Source organism: Thamnophis sirtalis, unplaced genomic scaffold (genome assembly GCF_051295495.1).
Source record: "Thamnophis sirtalis isolate CommonGarterSnake01/CBP01778 unplaced genomic scaffold, rThaSir2_p1.2 scaffold_7, whole genome shotgun sequence".
NCBI classification, from domain to species: Eukaryota; Metazoa; Chordata; class Lepidosauria; order Squamata; family Natricidae; genus Thamnophis; species Thamnophis sirtalis.
The window spans coordinates 35144487-35166994 of record NW_028261387.1 but is presented as its reverse complement, the minus strand read 5'-3'; the positions used below and the strand labels follow the sequence as shown (position 1 = coordinate 35166994).

Sequence of the window (22508 nt, the reverse complement as noted above, 5' to 3'; positions counted from 1 at the left end):
TCAAATAAGGCAGCATTCTCAATTTGAATAATCAAAATTGTGGGAATGCAGTGGCACAGTGGCTTAATGACATGGGAACTGCCAGCCAGAAATGGTCTGCACTCCAGCGGTTCGAGCTCAGCTCCATGAGACAAGGTGAGTTCCCACTGCTCATTCCCTGGTTCATGCCCACCCAGCACTTCGGAAGCATGCAATATTGCAAGTAGATGAAAAACCTAGCTGTGTTCGTGAGTGCGGAGAGCCGGCGCTTCACCTGGCCAGACATGAGCCAACGCAACACAAGGCGAGGTGAAGTGAGCCCGGCAAAGGAGCTCAGAAGAGCCAGCAACCTGAGCACCACTAGTCAGCCAGTATAATGTAGTTCACTCCCTGGGGTGTACTAAGGATAAGCACATAAGTACTGAACAGAATGAACTGGCAATTTAGGCTGAGAGGTCTGTAGAGTTAGCATTTGTAGATTCTCTTGACATTGTATGCCATACCCTTAATAAATAGTCACAAGTGTAAATTATTCTACTACTGAAAACCAGGAACTTTCAGATAGTTAGATACAATTTTATTCCACCTAGCATTCCATTCATGACACAGCTGAACACAGCTGAGATCAACTACAAGTAAGATCCTAGCATGTATTCTGTTATATGATGTATGAATGTGCATTTTGATATTCAGTTTTACCTTTCAATATTTTGATTCTTAATTTTGTTGCTTTAGAAAGCTTATCTACAAGATTGGATTTTTTTCTTTTTGAATAATGCTTTTCTATATAGTGGTCAGCAGCTCTATTCCTCAACTGGAAGAAAGATTGATAAGTCATCCACTTTCTTTCTTTTCCAATTTTTTTAGCTAAAGATCTTCCTTGCTAATATTTTTATTATCACTTTTCTGCATGCAAGGTCTCTTGAGGCATCCAAGTCCTGCCCTTATCTCACCTCCTGATTTCCAAAACAGTGTCTAGTTGCAGCCCATTCAGGAACTGTTACCCTTGAATTATATCATTTACAATACTCAGTTCCTCAGAAGTGGGTAGTCCCACAAGACATATCAGCATGAAAGCAATTCAGATCTAATTCTAATAATCAGAAGTAGCTTGATTATCTTTGTATCTATCTATACATCCATCCACCCATCCAACTCTTGAGCAAAATACCAGATCCTATAGAAGTAGAATGTAGCCAATAATTTTTTTTTTAAATATAACCACAAAGCTTTTATTTAAGTGTATTGGTTTGTGATAATCTTTTAACGTTATTGAACACGGCACAATTGGCAAAGCAACTATTTCTATCTTACTTTATCAATTTTATACTATAACATATATGAACAAAATCAAATTATTTAAAGAAATTTAGTGCTTTTTCATATTCATGCTTTTTTCCATATTAGATATCACTGAAAAGCTGTGATTTACATTCTATCTCTTTTGTGATTATGCAAAGAACTGGGACATGTCTTCAATCACACAGGCTTGGCCTTCTCCGGATTCCATCTGCCAGCAAATGTCGGCTGGCAACCCCCCGGGGGAGGGCCTTCTCTGTTGCTGCTCCGGCCCTCTGGAACAAGCTCCCTGTGGAGATCCGGACCCTTACCACCCTCCCGGCCTTCCGTAAAGCTACTAAGTCCTGGCTGTTCCGGCAGGCTGGGGACTGTTGAAGTATCCGGATCCACTTCAATTGTAAATGTTGCTGTATTTTTAAATTGTTGCATTGTCTTGTACTGTCTTATTTATCCCCTCTCCCTGTTTTATTGTAAGCCGCCCGGAGTCCTTCGGGAGTGGGCGGCATACAAAACCAATAAAACTCTAAACTCTTCCTCTCTCCCATACCACTGCAACATGGAAAGAAATGTCAAACAGCTTCCACATCTCCAAAAATAATGGTGTGTGTGTGTGGAGGGGAGAGATTCTGGGTTATCTGTGCAGCTAAAATGGAAATGGCTTAGTATACATCAGAGTCTAAAACACTATACAGGATGTGGATAATGTAAAAAGGCTTGACTGTCAAACAGAACAGTCCATTTTTAGAAATTATTTTTTATCCTGAGGACTAACTATAATGAAAGCATTCTCCCTTCTCAGACTCCTGAAGGTTTTACAACCAGAATCATATATTGATTGCTAAAAACTATGCATCCTAATAGCAACAGAAACAAACAAACAAAAATACTTCTAGGACACACAATAGTTTAACTGCAAAGTAGGCAAGTGAAGAGGCAAATGCTATAAGAAAACTCTATGCAAAAATATAGCTTTCCCTGAACAGATAACAGGAATTACTGGAAGCAATAGAAACACATAATCCATGAGATATGAATGGGAAACAAGAGGTAATATACTGATCGAACTTCCTAAAAGTAGTATAAGTTTATTTTGTAAGACTACAGAGCTATGTTTTTATATCAACTGGGTGACACAAGTCACAAAATTCCCACGGTAAGAAACTGAATGTAGTGACTTTTAAAATTTTTACTAAGAAATTGCTGCCAATTAAAGGGAATTGCATTAGTAGTTTTATAAAACACTTAAATTGCAGTATTTTGTAAAACATGTAATGTCAGTGAAAATGTAAGAAATCAAATACTTTGCTCCTGAACCAGAAATGTCAATGAAGGAGACAAAGCAAAAAAATAATTAAGGCCACTAAAATAGGTTTTAAATGCTAACAAAATACTTGCCATAAGGTGCTCCTTCTTTGTTATTGTCCTTAGAACGACACCAAGTATGAACATCAGGTGAGGGAGTCAACTCCTCAACCTAAAATTAAATAATTATTAAAACTACTTAATATAGGTAGTTCTCTTTTAATGATCATATTTGGATCCGGTAATTGCACCAATAAGCAAAGCTGTCACTAAGTGTCAGGAAGGGAGGGTATGTTAACAGCCGAGTCAGTTAAAGAATTTCTATTGGCATGGACTAGGAGGAGACTCTTCTCTGCTATTGTCTCCGCCCTATGGAACATCTTGCCCTCAGAGTGAATGCTCTTCTGGCCTTCCAGAAAAGCATCAAGACCTGGATGTGCCAACTGATAAAGGGAACCAAGAGTGGTATGGAATCTTGGGATAGTTGGTAGCTTGAAGGCACTCACTCGGCCTTATTAACTTTGGTTTTTAACTGTCTTTTTATATAGTTTTATGGATTTTATCTGTAGGCTGCCCAGTCATTTAGATAGTGACATAGGCAGCATATAAATTTGATAAATAGATGTGAAAATCACATGACTGCAATGGTGCTTTCCAGCTGGAAAGAGACAAGGCTATCAGTTTTATATCTTTATGAAACCACACATTTGCCCATACTCTGTAATGCTCAAGAGTCTGCTTACTGTCTTATACACATCAAAACCAATGCAATCATGCTGCAACCTAAGGCTGGGAGCCATGAGTGCATTATGGCACTTATTTACAGTACTCTGTAAATATGGTGGTGGGGTATATCAAACAAAAGAGAGACTGCCTACAGAAATTGCTTGCTTCCCCCATCCCCCTTGTACTCACGATTGTGTCACATTGCAGCTAAACTATTACAATTTGTTCTACATGTGACTGCTCTTGAAAGCCACTGGAAAGCTTCAAGTATTGCAGGATACAATAGTCAGAGTAGTGGACTCATTTATTGGAACTTATATGCTATTCCAATCCAGAAAAACCTTGACTGGCAAATATTTCTTACTTTCAATAAAAACATTAAAATAAAATCGTTAGACAAAAAGTTGTCTAACACCATCAAAGAAAATTACTAAGAAAATTATGGCCACAAAAGGAGAATAAACATTCAGGCATGACCAAAAGTGGTGTTCCTAATTTATATGAGTTCCTCTTCCAGGCTCTCTTAAAAAGCCATGTTTTTAGTTTTCCCTAAACTCAGGCTGTGACCAGTCTAATCTTCAGAAGTAAGCTATTCTTTAGAAAAAAGACTGTAAGTGAGGAGGTTTGACTTCTCAGACAGTACCAAACAAAATAACTTTGGGTCTCAACTTCTACCTCCCCATTGCCACAAAAGAAACCACTGCAACATAGTGCCCCACTCCCATCTACTATAACCTATGCATAAGGATACCATGGACAATGTTACTGAAAGTTGCTGAAAGGTTTAGTAGGATATGTACCTTCCCACTTCTGACAAAGATCACCTAATATGGTGGCTGATGCAATTTTTTTTTCATATTTAATCCAGAATCCTAATGGATAAGGTTCCAAGTAATTTATTTAATTCAAGATTTTCTGAAGCTATATCTCAATCCCTACTCAACAACCTTCCCTAAAAAAGAAAGATTGGAAACAGAATAGCTAGGTTGAGCAATAAATTCTTGGGGAGGGGCACCATTCTACATTTTTCAAGATGTTTTTAACATGCTAGATGCTACAATGATCCAGCAGCCAATTCTTCAGCCTATATTTCCAACAGAGAACTGATAGATTCAAACTTACTATAATGGCATAGGTTTGGATTTAAACTTTTACTTAGTCCCAACACACTTATTTGTCTTTCTTACTCCACCAGAACTCTAGGAATCTCATCCTCAAATCAATTTTATTGACAACAATAAAGAAATGGCTTGCCACTGCTTTTGTTCAAGATGTTTTTCTAATATCTCACTCTAGCCTAAACCCCTAGAATTTCTGATGAGCTCCCACTCATGTACTAATTAGATCTGATCCTGCTTAATTTTTTTGAGGTCAGGTAAAGAACTTTTAACGTTACTTAATCTTTCCTTTAGACTAGGAAAGAACTAGTCACAAAAGAGTAAAATTAATTAAAAGCTTTCTAAAATAAGTGGAAGGGCAAGATTTGATCTATGCTTAAACTGTTACCATTAGAGGATACATACATGACGAATTACAAATGGAGGTCTATCTGTTTCTTTCCTAAAATCAAAAGGCCCTAGGTCCAAGTGAGCCAGGCGTTGACTGATTTGCAGAAGCTCACACATACGTCTTTTTGTATAAGGAGAAGGAGATCGAGAAAGAGATGCTATTGTGGGTTGCTCATAACTTTTGGTTGCTAAACAGGGCCTGTTTCTCTCAGATGAAGCTGTGTTCTTCTTTGAAGATTTGATCTGTCGGATTCCTTCTGTAGATGAATGAAACAGCCCATCTAAATTATCCTGAATTAAAGGAAGAAATTATTAAAACTAAAAAGCTTCAAAGTATTTGGTCTCACCATTGAACATATCATAATCAATAATTATCTTGCTAATTAATGATTAGCAAGATAATGAATAATTCTCAGTTCATATATTTTCCTTACATTTAGACCTCAAACAATCCTTCTCAAACAATTAAAAAAAGGGAAGATAAGGGGAAAAAAACCCAAGAGGCAATAATTTTATTAGGATAACTCTTTTTTACTACTATTACTAGACAGTTTCCAACTGTTTCGCAAACTTTAACCAGTTTAATAAGTTATTATCTTAGCTTCTAAATGAAAGAAAGCCAATTTTTCTTTCTTTAACCCACCATGTTTTTCTGCTGTTTGACACTTATTGTCTAAGAAATCCTACATCTGAATTGATCCTTACGTTGTAAAACCCATTTTCCATGATCTGAAAGAACAGCAAATCTACCTCAACTAGTTGAAAAGTGGCATCCAAGAAGAGTGGCAGGCAATTCTTTTCTGACAAACAGCTGATTTCATGGCCAAAACTGGTGGTGTCTTGCTCCCTGTTTTTGAAGGGGAGACTAGGAAGGACCCAAGATGACCTTAGAGCAATTTTGTACCTACAGAGAAGAGGGATCTATAAGATCACAATTCTTGGTAAGGAGCGATCAGAAGGTCATGTCTCTTACCCTCTTGTCCTTTCAGATATTCATTTTTTTTTTAAAAGGATGCCTGGATTTTAATTCCACTTTTTAAAGTCCTTCGTTCTTCAATCTACATTCTAAACAACTAGTTATTGGTTAATATGATAACCTGTTGTAGGATAGATGTACTAGTTGACTGTACATCTATCCTACAACTCCTTGCTGAACTTTACTTTTTTCCTGTACTTTTATTCTTTAGCACTAAATTTCTTTAGCACTGAATTCTAAACCACTTTCACGTTCGCTGTAATGAAGTCAGAGGTGAAAATACATTCTCTGGCAGTGAAAGCCATCTGATTGGACATACATTTATACAGGATTATATTGCAATTTTTGTCTTTTAAGCGCTTTAAAAAGAACAGCTCTTATCTTTATTTGTTTAACTTTTAATGGGAAAATTCCTTTTCTTGTAATCACTTTTTATTATGGGGAAAAAAATTCATCTCAACTTTTCTTTGTGGATGCTGGTTTATGATTTATGTGCTTATCTTGTCCTTGGAAGGAAAAGTGTGTTTTTCATAATGTCTTTAAATGGAGATAAAGCTTTCTGGGAAGCATTTGCAAAAATAATGCTCTCCAACTCACAGGTTTTTTCTTAAATATAAATTTAAAAAATGATGGGTCTACAACAGCTTTAAACCAAACCCAGGATGAGATTGCTGCCAACAATCGGGGTCCTCATTTTATCAACTCGGAGGGATGAAAGGCTGAGCCAACCTTGACCCAGTCAGGGTCATTAAGAGAGTGAATCTGCAATATTGCATTCAAAACATTGTGCCACCACAGCTCTAGATGCATAAGAAAAACTTGTAGACTTTCAGTGAGTTAATTATAATAGCAGATGGTTAACAGAGGGCTTTGAAGTTTAGTTTTGCTGTTATTAACCTACTAACTATTTCTTCTTCACATATATGCATATACATACATATATGCATGCATGCAAGTAAGTAATGTAATGTAACATAATGTAATGTAATACAGGTCAAATTGGATTGCAAATAGATGCAGAAATTTATAAATCTTAGACTTGTTTTGAAGGGGAAAGCTATTATTTTTGCAATATATTTGCCAGTGTTCAACTATGGAGGATAATATATGTTTTTGTTTTTTATGCTTTTAATTCACAACTTTTTTTCTTTTTTAATGTTTTTTTCTAGTTTTGTTTTATCTTTGTTAATTTTTCCCCTTGGATTTTGTGTTTTAATTTTTTGAATAAAATTAAAATTTATTGATAAAAAAGAAAAATGAATAGAAAAAAGCCAAGGTTTTTCTACCAACATTCTACTTAATGATTATTCCAAATACTAGAGTGAAAGAAACATTTATCTCAGGAATAATAAAACTTGTCTTGCGAACATCAGTTACACAGATGATTGTCGAATACTTTTAGATATTTTAACTGTTTTAAAAAGCATATGTTTATTCAGCAGTCTTTCGCTTTCAAGCAAACATTATAATTGAAGAAATCTTTTATTTAACAATGAAATTTACATGAAGTTTCATAAGAATTGTTTCAACAAATCACCTAAGAATAAATGTAACAAAATATTATGGGAACTATTTGCCATTTAAGTTATACTAACCTGTTTCTGCTTCTGAACTTTTGCTGAACTTAACAGACTTTCTGAAATAACACAAGTTGTGTGAAACTTCAATTTTGGTGCAATTCCCTAAGAGAGAAAAAATAATTGAACATAAAGCTCCAACTGAATAGATACATGATAACAAAGAAGTAAATGTTATACATTGTAATGAACTATCCCTAATTTGAATAATTTCCTTTGTTAATTTCAGCCTTTAATAAAAATAATTAGAAGAGACAGAACAGCAATAGTAAATGTCAAGAAGATAACATTTGCATTTCTGACAATTCAATTACTAGCAATTATATTGCTTTTCTGCAACAATTAAAGTCTGATGTTTATTTCCACTTGTTGCTTTGTCAAAAGCATTTCTCAGGAATTTTTATGGCATATTATATAATACTAATTCTGTTCAACCATCAGTCACATCCCTTCTAAATGGGATATCCTTTCTGTCTAATAATTTACCATTTCTTCTATATTTGTATTAAGCATATTAATGGCAACAAAAGAAATTGTTTACGTTCTCACATTTGTAAAACAAACAACCTAAATAAAATGGCAGTAAAGTGTGCTGCACTTCCCTTCTTGAACATGGGCATAGTGTCTTTAACCAAAGCTTATGTAAAGAAGGAAGGGAAAGTTAGAATTCATAAAAGGTAGAGTCAATGTAGTTACAAATCATTAAATTTCTGATTCATGAATATTATGGAAATAAGTAAATAGGAGGGAAAGTCTTGCCTTCCTGATTTATATCTAATCATATGGCTTATTCACCAAGCCCACTACTATTACTCTGAACAGTGTCAGAGAACTATTTTATCTTGTTAATGATCCTTTGGATCAAAGATAGTAGGTTTTGAATTTGAGTTTTTTCAATGCAAAACACATATCTGATTGTAAGCTATGATACTTCACTTTGCTCTTTACAGTATGTGATAGTAAAAACAAACGAGAAATACAAATATAAAAGTACATCTCAACTCACTGATTTAGCAATATTAATTTAATGTGAGCAAGAAGAAGGAAGTTTATTTAAGGGTGGGGGAGACTAGTTTTCCAACAGAGAACAAGAAAATAAATAATATTTTGCCTACTGGGCCATAATAGTTTGCATTTGCAATTTTCAATATTTTTTTCTTCTCTTAGCTGCAGCTCTGGGATCCCGATACATTCCCATCCAAGCACTATCTTTGAATGACCATGACTACCTACGGATAAATTTCATAATAAATAATAAAAAATACAAATGGTACTAAATTGTTAATCATTAAGAAATATGTTGGGGGGCGGAGCCCGGATGCCGTGACAAGACGGCGTGCAAGCTCAAAGCTCTGAGATCGCACTCGATATTTTTATTGCTGGGGGGTTCTAACAGACCTAAATCATCCCGAAGAGATGGTGAACAGGAAGGTTATATCTTGCTGATCTTGGGGATATTGCACAATCTCCAGGAAAAGCAGGTTTAAAGTCTTCGTCTGGCAATAAAAATTCCAGTCTTTCAAGGCTGCCAAAGTCAGGCAATTTGAAAAAGAAGTGTTTCCAGCTGGTAAGAACCTTTTATTGTTTAAAGAAAAAACGGACTGCCTAAAAAACTTTAAAACTAATTTAAATTAAAGAATAGAAGAACCTAGCGGCGATTTTGATCTTTTTAATGGTTTTGGACAGTGGTTATCCTACTTTTTAAATGTTATTCACATGGATGCTAAGCAATCCTTTTCAAATGGATAAATGGATAAATTGCTCCAGCATTTCTTCTGATTCTCTGTAATCTGGCTATAAATAATTGGACTGTTTACATCTTAACACTTTTATTGCTTGGCTGTTGTGGCTCAAGATCTGATAAGATTGTACAGCCGTTCCCTGCTTTCACTTGCGAATGCTTCAGAGCTCTTAAGAAAAAATACAACTGCATATAAACATGGCGTCGTTTCAAGCTTTCAGCTTTGCAGAGACTGTCTGATACAGAGGACAGAATTCAGAGAAAATTGGATTATTTGGTATTTTTGGCAACAAATTTTGAGGAAAATTATGAGGAAAAAACTGAGGATGTCTATCAAATATAAAATAAAATGGAAAAAGGAATAAAGAATTTGAGCTTGTTGATATTCGTGACAATTGGTTTATTTCTGAGGGAGGAAAGAATGGAATATTTGAAAAGGAGCTAAATGGAGAGAAAATTTACTTCGAAAGACAGGGCATAGAAGGAGGAAAAAATATCAAAGAATTTATGGACTTTGAAATACTATTTGCAAAACATTTGATACCACTGCTGAGAATCAAAGACAAGCTGATAAAGGAAGCAAAAAGAGGGCGCCAAAATTATATGAGAGATACCATAAACAAGAAGGTGTAAATATTTCTTCGCATGGATTCGTTTAAAAAGATGTTTGGAGAATTGGACCCACACATGGCAGCAGATATAAGACTGTTCTGTTATTGGAGAGATACAGGTTGATAGATGGAAGAGTATAATTCAAAATTAGCTGAACTTAGTTAAATCCATTGGTAATAGGTATAAATAAAAATTGATAATGATAGTAATGTATACAATGTTGAGTTGTTATGATAAGTAATAATTGGATATGAGAAGGGAAGGTTAGAAATATTATTGGACTATCTATAAAGATTATTAATAACAATAATAAATAAAAAAACTATATACAGTTAAATTTTAACTAATAGGGGGGAAATGCTATGATATAGGATATAGTTAAGTAAAGAAAGGATAATGATAATAAATTATATATATGGAGGATTAGAAAACTTTGGTATTAAATATTATGGATGTTTAGCTGAAACAGGATATGAGGATTTAATGTTAATGGAGGATTTTATAAATAAGTGAATGAAATGCCAGCATGTGGTTATGGATTGAATCTTGGTATATTTAAGGATGAAGGATGTTTAAATAACTGTAGTCAAATAAAAGTGGAGGTATGATGATGTTAATATAGTAAATATTTGAGTTAATGAATTATATTTGATGACGGTGGAAGAGATGCACAAAAGCTTTTTGTAACCAGCTGATATACTTTTAACAATATATGTTTGTCTTGGAAATAAATAAATAAATAATGTATTTTTTAAAAAAAGAAATATGTCAAATAAACCCCAAATATAGATCAACATTTGTATGTTTCTTGTGTTTCTTGTGATGTATTATATTAAAGTGCACTTACTGTAAATTCATAGGCCTTTTTCATTAAAACCTCACGAACTGAATTTCGTGGTTGATGGGTAAACTTAGGAGCAGGAAAAAGGAAATCTCTTGTATTGTCTTCATATCTGGACAAAATTTCACCCACTAAAAGTGAATTATATGTTTTAATTGAAAAACAGTAACTACATGTTTACACATAAGAGAGATGCAGGCATTGAAGCATACAAAAAAAGGAAGTGATACAACAAAGCTAAGAATGTTTAGATTCCCTTGATCCCAACAGAACATATGAAATATGAAATCTCATCTTTGCCTGCTAATGCCACAGAGCAATATCTCACTAGATTACAAAAGCTTATGATAGTACTAATTCAAAATGGAATAAAAAAAAACTATCTTAGGATTTTTTTATGATGATATCCAAAATCAACAATAAATATGGCATTCTTTGGTGGAAGTAAAATATTAAACATATTATTTTGATTTTGGAATTCACCAACAATATAATGTAGAAATTAATGAAAATGAGGATTCTTAAAAATCATGGCTTTTTGAAATGCAATAAAGAAAACAAAATTATTGAGACAAGCTAACATTATCAACCAAAATTGTAAAATTCAACAATTTTGTATGTATATTTGTGCAGTGATTCGGAAAACTTACTTAAAATTATGGATCCAAATTAATGCACAAGAAATCAAGGAAGACTGTAAAGGGGTTTTCATATTTCTATTCTATTTAATTCATTTGGAAGTCAAAAGTGAATAACTGCAGAACCAATTACCTTAATACTGCATAAAGAAGAATTGGTTATAACTACTGTTCTCTGCACTTTGATCAGCACTTCTTCTTGGGCGCTACATTCAAATAAGTTGTTTTACATATAGAATAAAATTTGCATACATATTTGAAAAACTGTAGGATTCTGATCACAAGATAAAATCTATGTACAGAGATTATGCACCGAAGAATAAATACAATTTTAGAGAAGCTGGGTAAAAACTGTACACAGCTAGTATCTATTGATGGGCAAAAGTTGTTCCCTAAAACATTTTCTGAACAACTATATTGCATGGAATAAATTATTATATACAGAAATTTACCATAGAACTATGTTGTTTTATGAAAATATTGATACTATACCTGGAGGAACAGTTTGTATTAACTGAACCACTGATGTATCAGCTAGAAAAAGGGGAAAATTATAATCAGAAGTCATTTTGATAACAAAATTAAAAAAAACAAATCAGTTTATCTCTAACTTTGTACCTAAATAAATAAATAAATTTATTGCATTTGTTATTATCATGGGCATTTACTGGTTTCTGGGAGAGAGAAACAGACAGATAGAGAGACAGACAGACAGACAGAGACAGATGGCAGAGTTTAACTTCTAACCATCAGGATTCCCGTAAATTGGATTTACTGACCAAAAATGAGCTTATCATGAATCAGATGATTTAAATGCCAATTTATTGTTACTCTTGAAGTAAAATCCTTTACATAGGTTTTTTTTCAAGGAGTGCTCTTTTCCTGATTGAGATATTTCCTACCCTACATTAAGCAGAGATAAAGACCCAAAGAATTTTCCAATAAGCTAGGAAATCACACTGAAAGCTGCAGATCTCAGTCTATGTTAGAAATTGGAAACACAACTGATATTTGATCTGTGGACCAAAGCCCTGTCTTTCTTTAGCTCAAAATACCCCCTGTCTTGCCAGGACTAAAATATGAGACCATGGAGAATAATGACTGGAGTTGGAGAATGTTCTGCACTGAGTGGAGCTCAAGCAGTTTGCTCAGTATATAGATGTATACCACATTCTAAATAATAATATAGTTTTTCTCATCACTATTCAGTAAGAACATGGAGCTAATTTCTCAGTTTAGCTGTTTTTAATACATAAATGTAGCATATTTCAGGTGGTAGGTAAATGTTATTGCTTTCAAGTTTTTTCCAGCTCAAATCAGGTCTAATAATTTTACTTCGACTATGATTTTGTGTATCAGTTTGAAAACTTAGTGAAACTTACTTCTGAGGGAGTAGGATGAAGAGCTAAGTATTTAATTAGTACACCTGTACCCAATATTTCAGTCCTAATGATACTCAAAGCAAACTACATAGTATCTGCAGAAAGTCTTCTAATTTAATACTAACTAGACTCAGACCTATTTTTTATGCCCTTTGCTAAAAAACAAACTGATGAGGACCTTAACAAATAAAAAAATAATGAAACTGAATATGCTATAATTGTCTTAAATCCTATCATTCTCTTTCTAATTATCCTTTTGTTATTTAAGAATACTGAAGAAATTGAAGGGGGCCTCTGATAAACCTTTAAAATCATGAAAGCTTCAATTATTTAAAAGTAGCAGATGTTCTTAGAAAATATACAAAATAGTTCTAGCGGTATATATAATCATCTAAAAACATTGAGATATTTCAATGAAATCATTTTTCTTATTTTTAATAGTTTAATTTGAATTTCCATTATTTCAGAGAAAATTTCTGGTGCATTTATGACTATGACTCAACATCTTCTGAAATCTCCAATTGATTTTTGATGTTGTATACTGTAAAATAATTTGTACATGAAATAAAAAGTAATCAAAAAACCAAAATCCAAAAACCTACTTTCAAAAAGTTCAACAAGTTCTCCTGGGTCAACTACATCAGTATATACCTAAAATGAAAGTTTTAGAAAATGAAATGGAACAATTCTGCTAAAACAATCCTGAGGATATTTAATAAATATGATCACTATAATAATTTAGAGTAGTAAGTTCTTTAAGAGAATAAACAGTCAAACATCAACAACTTGTCACTGCAACAGAATCTTTTTTCTAAGCAGCAGCTATTTTTTTCTGTTGACTTCTGAACTGTATTGGTATTGTCTTTGACTCTTAAATTAAAAATTGACATAAATAATAGAGTCTCTTAATTTCAACCTGGAAAAACATAACCACCTTGTTAGAAAGTGAGCAGTTATTTTCTTTCATTCTAGTAAATGATGGGACATCACTTATATTTATACTGTCAGAGAGTTAAATTTCATTCAATATATATCTACTTAGAAGTAAGTCCTGCTAAGTTTAAGAACATGAATTTCTAGGCCAGTATAACCAACTCAGAATTAGTTCCAATAAACTGAGTGGGACTTGTTCAGTGGGAATAAGTTTGATACCATAATTAAGGTTTGACCTTAATTATGAACCCAGTATGAACCCAAAAAGCAAGTCTGAAAGGTCTGTTAAGATCATGATGCAGTTATGTCAAGATTTGCAATTCTGTGCTGTGCTGACAAAGTGAGGGAATGCTTTATTTACTACAGCTACCATGACAAAATGAAGCCTGCTGAATTTATTAATATACTAACATTGGAGGGATTACACCAATTGGAAAAAATGTAAGTTTCACAGAACAGATTTTTAAAGAACTTTTACTTTAAAATTCACAATTTAAATCCAAACACAAACAATCCCATGTTCAATAGTTTCCCTATGGCCTCTGATGTTGACGCTATCCATTTATATGCAATAGCCACATCTATAGTTGATGGTTCCATGTTGATGGAAAATTTTATTCATACAAAAATATACATTGCAATGTAAGGAACAATAAATAAATGAAGATTACCAGAAAAATATTATTTAGTAAACATAAAGCATAATGCACAGAGTGTCTATAAAGCCATATCTATAAAGTTTTGCTATATGTATATTGACAAAAGTTTTCTTTTTTAAAAAGTTCTTTTCAATAGTTCATATTATGCCATTCAGGGACTGAACTGTTCTATTAACCAAGTGACTGTAGAAATGAATTATTATTTTTACAAATAGAATGTATGTAGTCAATATCTATATTCCTGAATAATTCATACTGCAATTCTTCCATAAACAATATCCTCAGCTATTTAAAAAAAATCTATACCTTTAAAATAAAAAATACAGGCAAACCTATAATATATAAATATTAATACTTACATAAGCATTAATTCAAAAATAAAATGAAAATGAAATATTACAGAAATATGTATAAGAATGTAGCAAACAAAATGCTTGGATATGAATTATATGTTAAATGTTAGCCATGATATTATAAGTACCTACTTTTTCAAACATTAATTTCTCATTAAACATCAGGGGAAATATTGCACGAACACATGAAGTTTTCTTATGCTGTCCAAAAATACATGCACTGACATAGACATCTTCTCTGGATTTCAGTGCAACACCTGGGCATGTTACCTGAAAGAGCAATTATTCATAATAATTATGACTAAGGAATATTAAGTATGTAACATTTAAACCCCATAGTCCACCATGAAATGCACAGTAAAATTGATGAGCACGGTTAGAAAAAACAATAGTACAATGATAATGCAAATATTCCAGGTACCTATAAACTAACACTGTGATAAACCCATGTAATTATAATCCAAGTTATAGAAAAAATAACTGAACTTTTAAATAAATTGCAATGAAATGGTTTTAAGCAATCTATGCATCCTCCTTTGAACATTCCTTGGTCAAGAATAGCTATTTCAAAGTCAAAGGCAAAAGTTGGGGGAATCTGAAATTTTCTTCCACTGTTTGCAGAACACTGCTATTTCTGATGTGTTCATTTATTGCTTTTTGCTAAAAAAAAATCTGGTTTATTACTTCTTTGAAATGAATGTATATATCTTAATCGAAGGTGAGTGGATGAATAAATGCTTGCTGATATAGGTAACATTAGCAACCTGTAATAATAATTTCAAGAGTAAATGTGGGAAATCAGTATCTGGACATCTGTACAAGCTACTAGCTGTCTATTAAAAACCTGAAACCACTTCCCAAAAAGCGCAGTCCCATTTCCACTCTCATTGGTTAAATGACAACTTAAGTATTACACCGTGACACTAGCTTTGTGATAGCAGAATGTCATCATGGTGAACCCAAGTATTCAATGAAAAAAAGCTTGTAATCACAATGCAGAACACAGCTCTCAGCATTCTGATGAAAGCTGTGGATCTTGTGGATGTCTAAATCCACCCATTTGGAGCCTGGTCCTTAGTACTCTATTAAATTTGGTGTGAAAGAAGTTATGCAACATTCCTTTATTTCTTGAATAAGCCAATCCACTATGTCAAACCAAACAAACCATATTATGGCTTACTTACTCATTCATACTGGGATAAACCATGGGTGGTTCCCCACTTTTGCAAAATAAGTCATTGTTTTCTGTAATCACCTCTATGCTTGGAATGGTTCTCACTTGAAGCTATATTAACCCTCTCTTGGTAGTCTTAAGGAAGTGCTGAAGATAGTGTATTTGGGAATTAAACAGGGATTATCAACCAAAGATTATTACTTATGTTTACTGTTTCTTGCTCTGCTTGAAATTGAGCTATTTCAATATGTCATCTCCTTGTTTTACCATGAATGTTCCAATTTCTGATTTACTGGCACATGTTGTGGATTTACCATTCTATGTCTTGACAATTATGGAGATAAGCAGATGTGATAAATAAAAAACTAGAAAGATAAAGACCACAATTTGAGAACCAATTTCTCTAATATTTGTAGATATTTTATGTATCAGCTTAGCCTTGCTAAGTTGTTGGAGGGGTGGATAGTTCTCATTTTTATACAATATATAAAACTTACCAAAAAAAGGAAGTATCCCCACTTTATAGAAGAGAGAAACCAAGCATAGTACCAACTTCTGAACAGCAATGATTTTAGTTACTGAAGTTAGTATGCATTAATTTTATAATTCAAATATAAACCATTAGGCCAGTGATTCTCAAAGGGTGGTCTGAGGAGGTCTTGAGGGACCCCTTTCAGGGGTCCTGGTGTAGCAGAAAATGAGACAAGACCAGCTCTTTGTCAGAGGGAGAGGTTTATTTGCGCAAAGGTTCAGTAGCAATTGATCAAGCAAAATCTGAACCCCGAAAGGCAGTTTACAGTCTTTTATACTTTTAGCCATCATCCCAAAGTACCTGGCCTTCCTGTGTCACGTAGACCTCATATACAATCTTCCAAAATAGAGACAGGACATTCATTACTCATTTACCTCCCCACAGGGGGTATTGGTACAAATATCCTGTTTCATTTGTTTTAGTTAGGTGAAGCAAACAGAACAACTAATCTTAAAGGTAATCATTCCTTTTTCCCATTCCACATGGTAAAGAAACTTTAATACCCAAATAATCTGTCTAGTTATCAAATTCTCTTTTATTGGAAAGCAAAATTATCAGCCTATGTTAAAAAAAGAATACAATATTAAAATCCCCTCAAACAATCATGAAAAGTAGTAACAGCTATTTTTAATTTTTAATACAGAAAATATTGATAAATATAACCCATATACAAACAAAGCTCCTTTGGGGTCCTCAGCATTTTTAAAAGGGAAAGGATCCTGGGAAGAAAAATGTTAAGAAATACTGCATTAGGAGAATAAGATTTCTAAGCCATTACTGGGCGACATAAAAGAACAACAATCAAATGAAAAATCAAAGTTAAAATAAAGCAATGAATTTTTTTTTAAAAAACTGTGGGAAAATATTTACTCAATCTGGAATGATTTGGTGAGGAAATGCTGCTTTTTCAAGTGTTTTATTTTGTACATCTGAATTGCAGTAATACTCAAGAACTAATCTATAAGATACACTTATAGAGTTCAGTGACTTTCAAATTTACACTCGAATGTTTCATGCTTGGTCTTTTTTTCCCTTTGCCTTTGAGTCACGGTTGACTTCTGACAACTGCCTAAATTAGTCCCTGTACTTTTTTGACAAGATTTCAGAAGTGGCTTACTACTTACTACCTTTTTCCTAGGACTGAGAACGACAGGTCCAAGGCAGTACTCAGTCTCTCCAGTACTCACAATCTTCCCAGTTTCCAGTTTGGTGCCTTAACCACCAATGTTCCCTCTAATTTTTTTTCAGTGTGTGCGGAAAAGTATAGTGTTTGAGCGACACATTTTCATTCCTGAGCACCTGAATTTTTTTCACAGATTTCACCCAAGACAACAACGAAATCAGTGTTATTTGAAACTCAAAGTTATGTTTATTCAAGGTACTTGCTTAATTAAAAGTGTTATATAATATATAACTATATAATATATATAGTAAATTGAGGACTACTTGTATTCAAGTTCAATGGATGACTCTCTATGGGGAAAGGATCAAAACTTCCCTCTATCCACATTTTCCATACTATGAATTACTTTATATGCTTTATACTTCCCCCACTTACTATCCAATAGTCTGCAGTGATATTAGCAAGTTATGAATAAATTACCCATTGATGTAGATTAGCAATTGGGGTACATAAACCTATTATTTATTGAGTTGCACGTATACAACATTTATATATTGGATGGCTGTAAACTATATTTAACCATTTGTTTTTATATGATGATCCAAGAACTGGAACCATTTGCTGTATCAATGCTATGGATGGTAACACCTAGCTGACCATGGCTGATCCCCCCAAAACTAGTAGACTCTTTACTGCTGCCAAAACAATCTACATGGAGGTTAGGCCAATTTGAACTTGCTAAAGAAATCTGATCAGTCACCTTTGAGAGGATGAACCAACAGAAAATAAAGTTGGCTTTCAATATATTAAATGGCTCATTTAATATACAGCCCTTTCATATGCAAATAGTATAATAATGCATGGAATGTGTGATGATTTGTAAGTACTAATTTTCAGATGTAAAAATGCAAAGATGCATAAAAGATGCGAACCAATACCGTAGCTTAGTTTTCTATTTCCTGAAAATTATCCCTTTCTTCTTTTGTGCCATTGGTAAAAAAACAGAAGACTAATTCAAAGCATTTAAAAAGAAAATACATAATGACAGCATGCAAGTGTCAGCAAAAGCCTCCCCCTGACAGATAAGGGAAAGAGGTATATGACCCTACACTTTCAGAATCAACCAGAAAGGAATCCCCTCCCAGTGTGTGTGTGTGTTGGCCCTGATCCAAGCTCTTTCTCCAGGTCCTTGGCGAGAACAGGGGAGCGCCACCCCTTCCCCTTCCCCAACATTGGCTGTTGCGCTTCCGCTTCCATTAGCAACGTGGTTGTTAAGTGAATTGCTGCAATTTTTAAATTAGTAATGCAGTTGTTAAGTGAATCACTGCCGTTTTTAAATTAGTAACACGGTTGTTAAGTGTATCGCTGCAGTTTTTAAATTATTAACACGGTTGTTAAGTGAATTACTGCAGTTTTTAAATTAGTAACATGGTTGTTAAGTGAATCATTGCAGTTTTTAAATTAATAACATGCTTGTTAAGTGAATCACTAATTTATAAATTAACACGGTTGTTAAGTGAATCACTAGTTTTTAAATTAGTAACAGGGTTGTTAAGTGAATCACTAGTTTTTAAATTAGTAACACAGTTGTTAAGTGAATCACTGCAGTTTTTAAATTAGTAATGCAGTTGTTAAGTGAATCACAAGTTTTTAAATTGGTAACAAGGTTTTTAAGTGAATCACTGCAGTTTTTAAATTAGTAACACGGTTGTTAAGTGAATTGCTGCAGTTTTCAAATTAGTAATGTGGTTGTTAAGTGAATCGCGGCAGTTTCTAAATTAGTAACACGGTTGTTAAGTGAATCAGAGTTGGAAGAGACCTTGGAGGTCATCTAGTCAACCCCCCCCCCCAAGCCGGAGAGCCTACAGTGTAGGCGGGGCCAGGGCTGCAGGCGGCGGCGAACAGGAAGGGAAGCGAATGCCAGCCAGCATCCCTGCCTTCTTCCTCCGAGAGCCGCTTCTTTGCCAGCCTCTCAGCTGATCGGTGCCAGGCAGCCCCCGTGACACATGGACCCTTTGCTGCCGCGCGGGGCGAGGCTGCCGGGGAGAGATCCAAGGGAGAGGAGGGAAAAGGCGTCCCGAGCAGAAGTTTCCCTTCTCCTCCCCCTCCAGCTGACTTCTCCCCAGCAGCACTCGTCTCCAGCCGCAGCAACACTGGCGGCTCTCAGGGAGACTGAAAGGGGCGCAGCGGTCTCCCAACCGCCGAGGAAGGAAGAGGAGCCGGCCCTGGGCTGTTGGGAGAAGCGCCCTAACCCTCCCTTCCCTTTGGCAGCCACCTGGCAGAACTGGGAATTTCTGACATTTTGCAACTGGAACCAGCCCAGCGCCCTGCGCACATCGGCCGCCCAGGAGCCCCGAGGCTCACCACCACCGTCTCCGGAAGCACCAACGGCCTCCCGGACAAGCCGGACGTGGCTTCAGGGAAGTCCCCGGGGGCTGCAGAGGGCAAGAAACGCCCCCAAAGGGCCAACTACAAGTTCGGAAATGATCTGTCTCTGACTTCCAGAGGGCATCTAGGAGGCCGGGGAGGCCATTTCTGCCCCCCCTCCAGACTTCAGGAACGTCTTTGGGGAGAGGAAGTTCATGCGTTTTGTTGTTTTCTCTGTCTGTCTGTCTGTCTGTCTGTCTGTCTGTGTGTGTGACATACGCATGCACAGTTTGGTAGGGAATTGAGTGGACACGTGAGGGACCAATGGGAATTCTCCCTTCTGCAGCGTCATCGGTCTCCGGGCAGAGTTTTCCTTGATTTCACCAATCAGAAATCAGAATTCAGAAAGGAGGGAAGGGGGATATTTCCAGTCACATTTAAAGACATTAAAAAAACACTGCGCTGCACTTTGAAATTTGTGCGCGGTGTTTCTTTGTTACCTGCGCGGCCGCTCATGCGCGCAGCTTAGAGGGAACGCTGTTAACCACTACACTAAACTGGCTCTCTTGGTGTTTCTATGCAGTATTAAGTGTAGATAATTTCACAAAACATTATTTCAGAATGAAATTTTTTCATCTTTTATATGTGTGCTGGTATCTCATCAATAGCATTTGACTATGTCTGTGCATGGAAACTAAACAAGGCAGGCTTGGTTACAATCTGAATCGAAACAGGAAATCTAAAATCTATAGGCTAGACTGAGAAATTGGGGAAAAATTCCTGGTCAAAGAGAATGGCACTACTTCTTTATTATGTCAAGAAAACCACATGAATAGTAATCCACGCAATCAGCAGAAACTAAGCTATTCGAAACAGACTTTACTTCCCCCCCCCCTCTAAATGTTTGGATACATTTAGAAACAAGTCTTTCTGCTTTGGAAAGTGATACTGTAATACACTCAGCATGAGTATGTGAATCTGATTTGATATAGTGAAGATTACAACCTACTAAACTGAACGGTAGAGCATTTCTACCGGTAGTGCAAAACACACACACACACACACTGTTCACATGAAATGCACATGTGAACAGTGTGTGTGTGTGTGTTTGTGTGTGTGTGTGTTTTGAAGTCCATGAAAGATAAAATAAATGCTGAAAGGCTTTCAAATATAGAAATGAAAATACACCTGAACAGCACTCAATTTTACCCACTGATATTTGTATTTTAAGACTGTAACTGGCCAGAAACAAGAGAGTTCCCCGGATGTAGTCTAACTGTTAGTTCACCCCTGAGGAAAGAAGGATGGGGGGGGGGGGAGCCAATTTTTTTAACGGACACAGATTCTAACAAAAGCGCCAGAACTTGGCTGTAAAAATCCAGATGTTCACTGAAGACTTAGTGGTGGTCCTGATTTTTATTTTTATTTTGCAGAGACTCTATTACGGCAACCAAGGGAATCATGAAGTTAAAGAGCGTCGTTCTCTCTATGGAAGAATTATCGGCTACTTAGTAAATGCCGGGGAGAGGGGGAATAAAAACAAGGCGGAAAGAAAAGACTCCCGGAGGCTGCTGCCTCCTCCTCCACCGGCCTTTAAATCAAAGCGCTGCTCTTGAAAGAGGAGCCAAGCCTCGAGTCGGTCTCTTCTCGACAAGAAGGACAATCCTTCCAGGCTTTCCCATCCACATCGCTTCGGTCAGGCCGTGTTAGCTTTATTAGATTGACGGTCGAAAAGGCCGTGTTCTCCCATTTTTCGAATCTCCCCCCCCCCCTCACTAAGCCCTGCCCACCAGGCCCGTCGCCCGTAGAGACCAAGCGCCCCTGTAAAAGCGAGCAGGCCCTCCGAGGCGCCTTTAGGAGCTTCCGTCCAGCCCCCCCCCCCTTCCTCCCCAGGCTTCCTCACCGTGCGGATATGCAGCTCCAGAACGCAAACGAAACCCTTGCAGGGCGCCATGGGGCCGCCTTGACTCTCGGCTGCCAGATGACAAGAGCAGGCTGAAGAGGGAATGAGGGGCGGACGGGCGGGACCCTCCTGTTCCGGCCCTTCATAGGACGCGTTGCTTGGCTAGGCCCGGGACGCTCCAGACAGACTCTGTTGCCATAGCGCCGGAACGCTAATAGGGCCCCTGACTGTAGTAGGAGCGAGAAGGCGTGGCTAACGTATCCACGGGCAGGTTTAGAGGGCCGAGAAAACTGAAGAGGGCCAAGTGTCGTCACTTCCGGCTCCAATGGCAGGCGTTATTGCCGCCTACCTAGGCCCAGTGGCCGGATAAGGACGTTTTGTGGTTTGAATGGCTTTTAATTTGGCAGATGAGGAAGGAAAAGAAGCCTCTTCCCATTTTGATACACTGGATGGAGTATTTGAAAGTATAATTCTGAAAGTGTCCAGAATTATATAAAAAAAGATATCCAAATGACTGTTTCTGTGATTCAGCCTCCTAAAATATGTAGGCTTTTTAAAAATGGTTTGGCTTGTTTAGTCATCAGCCTTCTAATTGGCTAATTAATAGAGAAATCAGTGGAAAAGTTTTAAATTACAATTGAGACAACTGATGCTTCTTTAAAAGACTAAGTGAAGGAATATTGTGGTTCAAGTGTTGTAAGTGTTGTCAGAAGAGACTCTTAACACTTCCCAGCTTTATCTTTTAATTAGCAGACTATAAATGTCTTCAAAGATAAACACAGTTTCCTTTCATTAGAAAATAAACACTGCAGAATATAGTTGAACTAAACTGAGTAACCAGAAGCTTGTTTATGCCAAGGTAGCAATGCTAGTTGGAGACCTT

General features: G+C 35.9%; 1 protein-coding gene across 1 annotated transcript in view; it reads right to left on the bottom strand.

Moving 5' to 3' along the window:
• SPATA6 (spermatogenesis associated 6) overlaps positions 1 to 21880 on the bottom strand; it is a 41274-nt gene extending 19394 nt beyond the window's left edge. Inside the window, exons 1-8 of the mRNA XM_087719701.1 lie at positions 21626 to 21880; positions 14659 to 14796; positions 13184 to 13232; positions 11692 to 11733; positions 10568 to 10692; positions 7386 to 7472; positions 4830 to 5105; positions 2674 to 2752 (exon numbers count right to left, since the gene is read on the bottom strand). Coding sequence (XP_087575827.1) covers positions 2674 to 2752; positions 4830 to 5105; positions 7386 to 7472; positions 10568 to 10692; positions 11692 to 11733; positions 13184 to 13232; positions 14659 to 14796; positions 21626 to 21676 — 847 coding nt within the window. The 5' untranslated portion in view covers positions 21677 to 21880. The remainder of the gene's footprint in view (positions 1 to 2673; positions 2753 to 4829; positions 5106 to 7385; positions 7473 to 10567; positions 10693 to 11691; positions 11734 to 13183; positions 13233 to 14658; positions 14797 to 21625) is intronic.
• Between the last annotated feature and the right edge of the window lie 628 nt (positions 21881 to 22508).